The 12,325-nt window shown below is 34.5% G+C and overlaps 1 protein-coding gene across 3 annotated transcripts; it reads right to left on the bottom strand.

The window, feature by feature from the left end:
- Nucleotides 1–3,313: 3,313 nt before the first annotated feature.
- LOC110445413 lies at nucleotides 3,314–10,016 on the bottom strand. 3 transcript variants are annotated; one of them, XM_021490025.1, is made up of 8 exons: nucleotides 9,781–10,016; nucleotides 8,720–8,852; nucleotides 7,449–7,488; nucleotides 6,653–6,701; nucleotides 5,915–5,982; nucleotides 5,498–5,557; nucleotides 4,489–4,610; nucleotides 3,314–3,711 (listed from the first exon to the last, which is right to left on the bottom strand). In XM_021490025.1, the coding sequence occupies exons 3-8, from the start codon at nucleotides 7,471–7,473 to the stop codon at nucleotides 3,649–3,651; spliced, it is 387 nt and encodes a 128-aa protein (XP_021345700.1). In that variant the 5' UTR covers nucleotides 7,474–7,488; nucleotides 8,720–8,852; nucleotides 9,781–10,016; the 3' UTR covers nucleotides 3,314–3,648. The 3 variants fall into 3 exon arrangements, with proteins under 3 accessions (XP_021345700.1, XP_021345699.1, XP_021345701.1); XM_021490024.1 differs by having other exon boundaries at nucleotides 8,612–8,852; XM_021490026.1 differs by lacking the exon at nucleotides 8,720–8,852.
- Between the last annotated feature and the right edge of the window lie 2,309 nt (nucleotides 10,017–12,325).

Below are 12,325 nucleotides of genomic sequence, written 5' to 3' on the forward strand. Positions count from 1 at the left end.
TAATTAATCGGAGTCTTAAACATAAGAAACGATTGTATTGTTGTTTTATTGATTATACAAAAGCATTTGATTTTATTAATCGACAAAATATGTGGTTCAAATTAATAAGGGAAGGAATTGATGGAAAGTTATTAGTGTTAATAAGGTCTTTGTATAATAACGTAAAATGTTGTGTTAAGTATAATGGTTCATTATCTGACTTCTTCAATTGTGTAAACGGATTGTTTCAAGGGGAAATTTTGTCTCCATTATTGTTTTCATTATATGTAAATGACTGTGAGATGCAATTTTTAATTGACAACTGTCCATCGATAGAAATTCAAACTTTAAATCTGTTCCTGCTGATGTACGCAGATGACATGGTAATTTTTTCGGAAACACCAGAAGGCTTGCAAGACATGTTAAATTCTTTAGAAGCATTTACAAAAAAGTGGGATCTAACGGTCAATACAGATAAAACAAAAGTGCTGGTTTTTAGAAATGGTGGTATTTTAAGAAACAATGGAAATTGGACATATAACGGATGTCCTTTGGAAATCGTAAATGAATTTAATTATCTAGGTATGTTGTTAAATTACAACGGCACTTTCAGAAAAACACAGCAAAAAATAGCAGATCAAGGAAGGAAAGCTTTATTTTCAGTTATGAATGTATGTCGTAATAATTATTTTAATATTGAAACCCAACTATCAGTATTTGATACATATGTAAACAGTATTTTGTGTTACGGTTCAGAAATATGGGGTTTTCATAAAGCCCCGGATGTTGAAAAAATACATATTATGTTTTGTAAAAAATTACTCGGTGTGCGTAAAAATACTTGTAATGCTATGGTCTATTTAGAGCTTGGTAGATATCCATTATCACTGCTGAGGAAATTCAGAATTTTTAAGTATTGGATAAAGATTATAAATACTGATAATTGCATTTTAAAATCATGTTATGAAGACATGTTAGTGCGTAACGACAAATGGGTAATTAATATCAAGAATGAATTATATAGAATAGGTCTAGGTTACATATGGCAAACAGATAACATTGATAATAGCTGTTTGATTATAATTAAAGAAAGACTTTTAGATATTTATAGACAAGATTGTATAGAACAAATTAGAACATCATCAAAAGGATTTTTTTATACATGACTTAACAAAGAAGTTGGTATACAGGGTTATTTAAGAAAATCGTTTATGAAAGGTTACTTAAAAGAAATAACAAAAATTCGGCTTTCAGCCCATACTTTAAATGTAGAGAAAGGTCGTTGTCAAAATATTCCGCGACTTTTAAGAATCTGTACCGCTTGTGATATAGATGATGTCGAAGATGAATTTCATTTTATTCTTAAATGCCCCTGTTATTCTGATTTACGTGAGAATGTTTTAAAAAAGTACTATTGTAAAAAACCGAGCATGTTTAAATTAATTCAGTTATTTAACGGACAAAACACAAATGAATTAGCAAAATTGGCCAAATACATTAAAGCTGCAAATTCAAGAAGAGCTTTATAAACATAAGTAGTTATGCTCTCCGAGTGTTTTGTCTCGTCTGTGTATTTATTAGTATTTTCGATATTTGTCAATGTTATGAGAAAGTATATATATATATATATATATATATATCATGTATATGTGTTACACTGATGAGTCGCAAGACTCAAAGTTAATAAAGAACTTGAACTTGTTGTTTTCTACTGCACGCGACAGACTAGTCGGGTAAACGTACAGATGAGTTTGTTGTTTCCTACTGCACGCGACAGGCTAGTCGGGTACACATACAGATGTGTTTGTTGTTTTCTACTGCACGCGACAGGCTAGTCGGACAAACGTACAGATGTGTTTGTTGTTTCCTACTGCACGCGACAGGCTAGTCGGGTACACGTACAGATGTGTTTGTTGTTTTCTACTGCACGCGACAGGCTAGTCGTGTACACGTACATATGTGCTTGTTGTTTTCTACTGCACCCGACAGGCTACTCGGACAAACATACAGATGTGTTTGTTGTTTTCCTACTGCACGCGACAGGCTAGTCGGACAAACATACAGATGTGCTTGTTGTTTTCTACTGCACGCGACAGGCTAGTCGGGTACACGTACATATGTGCTTGTTGTTTTCTACTGCACGCGACAGGCTAGTCGGACAAACATACAGATGTGTTTGTTGTTTCTGACGTAGTATAGAGTAGAAGACCAGAATCATTGTTACAAGTCAACAACAAAACAAAACCAGGTTGTGACAAAACATACCCTTGTCCGTACCCTACCGAGTGAGAGCCGCGTGCTCATAAAACAAACACAATACTTTATGTTTAAACGTGGATTGATATCATTTGTTTACAGAAAATAACAATTAAATATCAACAGAAACATCTTTAAACAACATTCTAAAATGTTTACCAACGACTAACTTAAACTGAACACCTTTAATATTAACGACCGCTAACTTCAAACTGATACTGAAATGGTTATAACTCCAGGTATGGTCTAACATACCTCACTGAAACCTAAGCACCACTAACGACCCTGGTTTGTTCCAGTAAGACGTTTATTCAACGGGGATTATATTTTATTTACGGAAAATATATAATAAACTTTATTCACTTTCAAGCTAGTGCAGAAAAATCTTGTTCCTACACAATTGATCACAGTGTTATCACATTTGTAGTGTTATCACATTTGTAGTGTTATCACATCTGTAGTGTTATCACATTTGTATATCAGCTTTCTCTCTGTACTCGTTATAGTCAAACTCCAAATACATTTAACGCTCATATCATCCACAGATTTCTAATTTGCGTCTTATTTTAAACATTAGAATTTACTAGCAAAATGTATCGTTTATGGCACAACCCGTTAGTCAAAACCAGATATACGCATTTTAAAACAAATGATATCTAGTTTTTACGAAAGGAAACTGCAACAATTGATGAATTATGCTATTTTCTAAAATACATAAAACAAACGATGTCTTTGATCTTATGTTTTAAATGCGTATATGTAGTTTTTACTAATGAGAACTGCCACAATCGATACATTAAGCTAATATTTAGACTTAATATCTTTATGGTCCTATAACACACATTGCTATTGACGACAAACTTAATAAAATACCGGCACGGCTTTATGTAAGATTGCCAGCAATAGAAATGTGTGTTATAGGACCATTATAATATTTGCTAAAATATTTATTATTAACATTTACATTTTGATAGAGTAGTCATTCTTTGAACAGCGAAGTAAGTCTCGACAACAATGAAATTGATGACGTCACAATAGAGATTGATGACGTTACAATAGCAAATGTTGTTATAGTCTCATAACAACATTTGCCTTCTCAATACATCACAATGGAAGGATGCAGAGAAAATGTAAAAATAAAATAAAAGATGTTTTGAATGTATCACTTCCTTAAGTGACCTTAGCTGTTGATAGGACGTTGAACCCTGTACACCCAACCCGATCATAAAGGGGTTATCCCAGGTCCAGGTATGATGGATTCGTACGGTAAATTTAAATTTCGATGTTGTTCTGTTGTGTTGGATGTTTCGGATGAATGAAGTCCGAAATGGCAACAACAACATCATTAACTCAAAAATGATGAAACTAGGACAAAATAATGAACAAAGGAAGATTAACGCGAACTGTCAATCGTCAATATCTAACGCTTTGAATAATCTCTGCCGTTGATGGTATTTTCACAATCACTGGTTCTACCTGAAATAAGTAAACACAAGAGAAAGTTGTGTTGGAAAAGCAATAGTCACTTTATGTTTAAATTGTAAACACACTACAGAATATCAGGTATTTTGCTTTGATTCACGTAAAAGGGTAACAGTTAAAGAATCATTCACTTCTCTTAGGTTGCCAAACACTCGACAAAGTCTCGTGTTTGGCAACTTAAAATCCCTATAACTCTGTATAAAGTGCAAGGGCCATAAACTGTATATATTGTATCATAAGACGTGATATTATCATGAGACAATCTGCTATCCCATAAGGTATTCATGTTAAAATTGTGTAACTGTAGATGACACGGTACATGATATATGGCCCGGACAATGTGACGGATAGTGAACAAAGGGCCATAACTCTGAATATCGTTTAGCACAAGACCTGATGTAGGTGTTTGCCATTCCGTCACCCCAAGAGATACTCGCATACAAAATGTGTCAATTATGAGTTAATGAGTATATCAGCGATGCTCCAAACAGATAAGAACATTGACTGACTGACAGACAGACTGCAATTGTGTAGTGTTTGCTTGTCTTCTTCGTTAGTACCACAGGAGGTCTCATTCAGGTCACATTGACCTATTTTTTGTGTACAACACTCAAACTTCACCATCTACATATTTTTGTAGGCCAATGTATTAGGTTAGAGGCTCCTAGAAGGTTTACAGACGTTTTGAGTTGGACGATGGCAGATGTCAAAGGTCAAACCTCCTATATCTTAACATGTATTTACAAGTTTAATTATATATACTCTACTCACCGAATGTTCCTCCAGCAGGGAACGAACATCAAGATGTGCTATGGATGATACGCTCGACATCTCAAGAAACGTTGATGGTGTTGAAGAGATCGATCCGTCAGACTGGGCTGCAGAACTTTTCGCTTTCACCATCAAATAGCAGTCAACGAAAAAGCCAAAACACCAGATGTAGTTACATATATATATCACAACAAACGATACTCAAACTGACTTCAGTCGGATAGAAATTAGGATATAGAACAATATGTCTAAACACCGTTTACTGACTGTGACGATAGTGACGCCGGAAAATGGCATCACCTTATGAACCTAATAATTATTGCACAAGCTAGCCGTTAAGCGTTAGCATGGTTCTTTAAATTTACGTCTACCTATGGAAAATGATACCTTTTATTCTCTTCCCAAATATGAACATCAGTTATCTTGACAATTTGCTATACATGTAGATAGTATCGGAAAGTGTCGAAAGAAAAATTGTCACTCAATTCCAACCTAAATGTAAAGAGGGTGTCGGAACCTCGAAATATACTCTGCTCTACTCCGGATTCTATATAATATATGGTATAATATCCACATGTCAATTTAAGACCAAACCACAGTGTATACAGATGTTTACGATAGAGTAGAGTTTATTGAGACAAACAATGTGGAGCAGTCAACATTTCAATTCAGAATTACTGGTAGGTAAAAAAGAGCATACTGTAAAAGGCTACATTTTCGTGGTGTGGATATGTTCACAATTTTAGCGCGTAAATTCCCGCGAAATTACAGAAATGTAGACAATAGAATTAACAACTCGAAAAATTCCACCGCATAATCAGTTTAAAGACTCGGAACGCAAATATTTTCACACACCAAAAGTATCCACTTTTACAGAACATAAGTAGCATGGAAACTATAAAACACTTTCAGTTCAAACAGGAACCGCGGGAATATCAAATGAACGGATAGCTATCACAAAAGTGGATGCACAAACAAAAGTTCAAGAAAATTATTTATGAATTATTACCTATAAGTGCGGCAGCAATCCTCTTCTCTATGGTCACATGGTCTGGTGTAGCAACAGTTTCTACAAAGACGAAAATATAGCATGCATTGTTCGGACATTACAACAATACCACAAAAATAAATAATAAATAAAAATGAATAATACGAATTAGTTATGATATCAAACTTCCAAAGAATGACGACACTTTTATTTAGCTACAAGAAAAAGAAGAATTTATCTAAATGTGTTCGCTGATTGCGAGATATTGCTGAAAATCTCATGCATACATGTGTAGGATATCGTGAAATACGTTAAAATAAGAGATCCACTTACTTGTATTTTTTCAAAGTATTATCCATAGCTAGAACAGAGATATTACATTTGTAAGAATAATAATAGCAATGGCTGAAAGTACTGTTAAAGGAAAAGTAAACAAACCTATATTAAACGACCTTCGAATTGCCCACATCAATATCTGAACCACCAGAGTGGAGAATGCAAAACATCTGAAGATAGAAAGGAGATTCATATTTTAGTCGTATCAAAATTTGCATGCTACATTTAGCTAATATTCATGAGGTTTTAATTTCGTTATTTTCGCGAATGTATCAAAATTCGCAAATTTTTGTACCTCGTGAAATATTTAGATCGTAGACATAACATTCAGGTATCACAAGGCCTTGATTGCAGTTGAGTTGAACCTCCTTAATTCATTCACCCCTGAAACTTCATAATGAACTATTCAAATCTTTGAATTGGAAGAGTTCAAATGTGTCTTCATGTGTGAATGAGGGGTTTCTTTCCTTGATTTTCTTTTCTCGTCAGTTTTTTGTGTCTTACGGTTTCGATTTAGAGTTAAAATTGTGTCCATAATTGATATCGCTATTGTATATTTTTTTCTTAATTTTACCTTCAGTATTGGGTATAGCGCACTCGCCTTTCACCAAGTCGACTGGGGTCCCCTGATCAGACGTGAAATGATAGCCTTCCCGTCCGCGTGTACTTTTTCCAGGTACTATGGTTTACTCCCATACAAAACTTCCATATGCACTTCCGAGCCAACAATAGTGATTTTAAAAAGTTGATGAACTTGTCTAATATCTATTTTGTTTTATATATTTACGCCAATGGTAAATATGAAGTTGAACATGTTTGTGAATTGAAAATTATACCTACCCATAGACTGCTATTACGGAGGCGTAGCAAATCAAAAACACATTCCACTCTGAAAAAGGAAATACTTTGTAGTCTACATCTGTGCTGTTTAAAAACTTAAAAAGTCAGTAAGTCGTGTATTCAGATTAACCAAGATAAATTACTGTTACAATTGATTAATGGAACCCAAGCTCAACACTTTCTGCCTGTTGTGTTAGCTGCCCGTTATACTGTATTACACAGAACAAACGTACATATCAATGTGTAACGCCAGACCAACTTCATTGCAATATATCTATTTGTGTATTCGTTGCACTCTACCTCCTACAAAATCAGAAGTTTTTTTGTTTATTTTGCTAAGGTGACTCGAATAACCACGAATAGACCTGCTGTATGGATCCAATTCCGTTTGTTTCGTAAGAGGCGATAATTATCAACAATAAAAAAATGTATTAAACATAAACAAAAAAATCGACAGAATCTTTTACTCGAGTGTCCATTTGCAGTTTAAAGGCATTGCATGATCTATACAAATCGTTCTTCGTATGTCCTCATAAAGGATAAATCAAAGCTAATCATGACCCTCCTGACATCTTTACTCATGTCTCTGTACGTACAATTTCTTTCTGTCCTGTTCTGTAGACAGCTCTGGTTACTTACTCCGTCCGTTGTCAGAATATTGTGACCGGGTGGGTTGTGATACGCTCTTAGTAAGGCTAATCATTACTAAACACATGTATAAACCAGCGGGTATGCTTAAAGCTTCAAACCGTCGTTGTCAATATTACAAATATAAGTAGTATATTGTCATTCTTACCTTGGTTATCGTCCATCGCCGTCATCGACAGGACTGCTTTCTGAAAGATAGGAAGTTCTCAATCAAAACAATTATGGAGGTCAAAAGCATAAGAACACTGTAATTTGCTGTCAAAAGTCTTCTGCTTATCCACAAATGCATTGTTGATCATTAGTTTAGTTATGACATGCAATATAATTATGACATTCTAATCTTTGTTTATTATGGAATATATTCATGATATGCTAAGTTTTGTTGATAATGCATATTTAATATTATATATAAACAATTGAAAAACATATCCTTCAGTAAACGTACGTGTTTTAACGACAATTTTCTTTTTCAGTATATTCAAAAATCGTTGACAATGCTCTCACATTTTAAGTAAACTAAATTTGATATGTCTACACTACCTGTATAGCGTACTGCTTTATTCAAGATTGTAATACAGAACTTATCTATGACATTAAGTATGACTATTGAGAATAAATTGTATCACGATTTATAGATTCATACCGATAACCCTAAAACATGTTCACCACTTTTCATTTTACTACACATATCTTTAAAACAACACCATTTGAAAATCTGTTTTAGAATATCATTCAGCAAGAGAGAATTTTGGCTCCGAAGGATGTTGTTAACAAGAAACTATCAATATGGAAAATTGTCCTTTCTTACTTTTGTCAAAAAATGTATAACAATGCGACTTCCTGAGATGTCTTCTAACTGATAGAGTGTCCATGTAAATCTCCTTTGTTCATCTTTTGCCTAGTTTTATCTATTTCTTATTCGAATTATGGTATTGTTGGCACTTCCGCACTCTTGTTGGTTTTGTTTAAAGTCTTTATATAAAGTAATACAGGACTTTGTTAGCCATAGTCGGTTATTGTTGACAGCAGTTTAACTCAAAGTTTAGGTTCAGCTCAAAACAAAGATCAGATTACAATGTTGGTCTTATAAAAGCAATCGATTCAACGCTGTTTTCCATAAAATTGCTGAAATATTGAAATTTGAGCAGGAAGCCAGGAGAGAATAGAGATTTCATTGCTTGATTACGAAAGCTTCGTAAAAAATCGTAAAACATACTGAATAATATAGATCATAACAACTACAAGTCTGCTTGTTTGATTTGTTCCTTACGTCCTTGATATATGTTTGACAGACAGATAAAGAAACTTAACTGAGCGGCGGTACCCATTGCAAGCAACATCTGCAGCATTTATCATTTCTTTTTTCTCCACCAACTCTTCCTCTTCTTGTGAGCCACGTGTGGCGCAGAAAACGCCTACCTTTCCGGATCATCAGGTTCCGCCTCCATGATCTGTAGGATTTCGCTTTCTTTCATTTCTTTTTTGATTTTGTGTCCCCAACTTTGTTGAATTTCGATATTCTATTCGTACTGTGTACCGGCGATATGACTAACTGTTTGAATTAAGAATTGGTATAGTTTAAATTGTTATAAATACGTATCTTGTGTTTTTGAAATATGTTACTAACTTGTTTTAGCTTAATCCGGATTTTTACGAATGATGTGAGTGTGTGTGTACATGTAAAATGTGCTGTCATGCGTTCTAGCTCTTGTATTGGATCACACTAGTAGGCTACTACAGGAAAGCATTCAGGTAACGCCTCCCTGTCATTCTTATTCCTCGTATATTGTGTTAATTCTCACTTATATTATCTGGATACGCCTCCCTGTCATTTTTATTCCTCGTATATTGTGTTAATTCTCACTTATATTATCAGGTTACGCCTCCCTGTCATTCTTATTCCTCGGAATATTCATCAAGTTTACAATACTCAATATCAAGAATAACATATTGTTTATGCGGCATGAATGTAGGGGAAATGTAAATTGGACCGGACAGATAATCTCTCAAATTCTTTCTGAATGTTTATATTTTATGTTTCTAAATAAAGCGACAGTCATTGCAACTATTTCTAGCTTGGGCTTTTCCTATTATGTCGACCAGGCTATTTTTACGTCTTTATTTATAACCGGCGGTTTGGTTTATACTGTACCTAGCTGGTACAAAAGCACACATTCATGTAGTCAAAATTAAATACCTACATATATATAACATCAAGCAATGCATGAAAACATTGATACAACTTCGATAGATATATACTTTGCACATGCATGGCATTGATAAAAACGAAATCACGTACTAGTATATCATACGTGGGTTATATATCGTAACAACAGATACTAGCTTCACCTATGAATACACATATACTAGCAAAGGGTGTATTAACAGATGAGGTTAGTACACATATCTTAACTACGATTTTAATGCAAGCTAGAACTTATTGAAAAAAAATACGTTGCGTGGAAATCATATATAAATACCTAAAAGTTTATTGACTCCCAATCGAGCACTCAATCCGACTGTGCGTCTCGCTTACGATTGATTCGTCTCACTTCAGACTGTTTCGTCTCACTTCCGACAAATATTTAAAATGTTGATTCTCAAATATACAACTAATAAATATTTATCAAACAGTTTTTCTAAGTATCTCCGTTGTTCCGTGTTTGATATGAAGCACGACTTCGAAATTTTAGGTCGTCGTTATACGCCTTTTCGCGTCACAATGTTTAAATATAGTCTGATCATTTTGTGTGGGATTGTGTGATAACGTACCCTAACGGGGACCGGGCCTGACCAGGAATACATATTTTTCTCATGTTTTAGAGAAATATGTAATGAATTGTATCAACATATGACAGGGTTACACTACGCGAAATTAATTGATAATAATATCCAATGGAGAGTTATTTTTCATACAATTTATTTACGCATACAATACTTATGTATGTGTGTATGGACTTTCCGTATGTTTAACAGAGATTTTAGACACCTCTTTTAGTGAAATGCTACATTTACTTACAACAGTCACTGTGTTTTAAGGGTTAATCAAATTGATATTTAATATTCATTAAGGTCGTGATAAATTTGGAAACATAATTTATTTTGAAATGAAGTGATATGGTCGGGCATATAACCATATTATGTTTATGTATGATTTTTCACCAGAAATCGCAGCATTGATTAAATGAACTTGATAACAATAGTTCTGCAATTAGTAAAAAAACATTTAGATCTTCCAAACACCATCACATAAACCAAACACCATCACATAAACCAAACACTACCACATAAACCAAACACAATCAAATAAACCAAACACCATCATATAAACCAAACACCATCACATAAACCAACCACCATCCCATAAACCAACCACCATCACATAAACCAAACACCACCATATAAACCAAACACCATCACATAAACCAAACTCCATCACATAAACCAACCACCATCACATAAACCAGCCACCATCACATAAACCAAACACTACCACATAAACCAAACACCATCACATAAACCAAACCCCATCATATAAACCAAACACCATCACATAAACCAAACTCCATCACATAAACCAACCACCATCACATAAACCAACCACCAGCATATAAACCAACCACCATCACATAAACCAAACCCCATCACATAAACCAAACACTACCACATAAACCAAACTCAATCAAATAAACCAAACACCATCATATAAACCAAACCCCATCACATAAACCAAACACCATCACATAAACCAAAAACTACCACATAAACCAAACACAATCAAATAAACCAAACACCATCACATAAACCAAACACCATCACCTAAACCAAACACTACCACATAAACCAAACACCATCACATAAACCAACCACCATTACATAAACCAACCACCATCACATAAACCAAACACCACCATATAAACCAAACCCCACCACATAAACCAAACACCATCATATAAACCAAACACCATCATATAAACCAACCACCACCACATAAACCAAACACTACCACATAAACCAAACACCATCACATAAACCAAACTCCATCACATAAACCAACCACCATCACATAAACCAGCCACCATCACATAAACCAAACACTACCACATAAACCAAACTCAATCAAATAAACCAAACACCATCATATAAACCAAACCCCATCACATAAACCAAACACCATCACATAAACCAAAAACTACCACATAAACCAAACACAATCAAATAAACCAAACACCATCACATAAACCAAACACCACCACATAAACCAACCACCATCACATAAACCAACCGCCATCACATAAACCAAACACCATCATATAAACCAACCACCACCACATAAACCAAACACTACCACATAAACCAAACTCAATCAAATAAACCAAACACCATCATATAAACCAAACACCATCACATAACCCAAACACCATCACATAAACCAACCACCATCACATAAACCAAGCACCACCACATAAACCAAACACCATCACATAAACCAAACCCCATCATATAAACCAAACACCATCACATAAACCAACCACCATCCCATAAACCAACCACCATCACATAAACCAAACACCATCACATAAACCAAACTCCATCACATAAACCAACCACCATCACATAAACCAACGACCATCACATAAACCAAACACCATCACATAAACCAAGCACTACCACATAAACCAAACACAATCAAATAAACAAAACACCATCATATAAACCAAACACCATCACATAAACCAAACACCACCACATAAACCAAACACCATCACATAAACCAAACACTACCACATAAACCAAACTCAATCAAATAAACCAAACACCATCATATAAACCAAACACCATAACATAAACCAAACACCATCACATAAACCAAACACTACCACATAAACCAAACACCATCACATAAACCAAACACCATCATATAAACCAAACACCATCATATAAACCAACCACCATCACATAAACCAAACACTACCACATAAACCAAACACCATCACATAAACCAAACACCATCATATAAACCAA

Source organism: Mizuhopecten yessoensis, unplaced genomic scaffold (assembly GCF_002113885.1).
Source record: "Mizuhopecten yessoensis strain PY_sf001 unplaced genomic scaffold, ASM211388v2 scaffold2275, whole genome shotgun sequence".
In the NCBI taxonomy this organism is placed as follows: domain Eukaryota; kingdom Metazoa; phylum Mollusca; class Bivalvia; order Pectinida; family Pectinidae; genus Mizuhopecten; species Mizuhopecten yessoensis.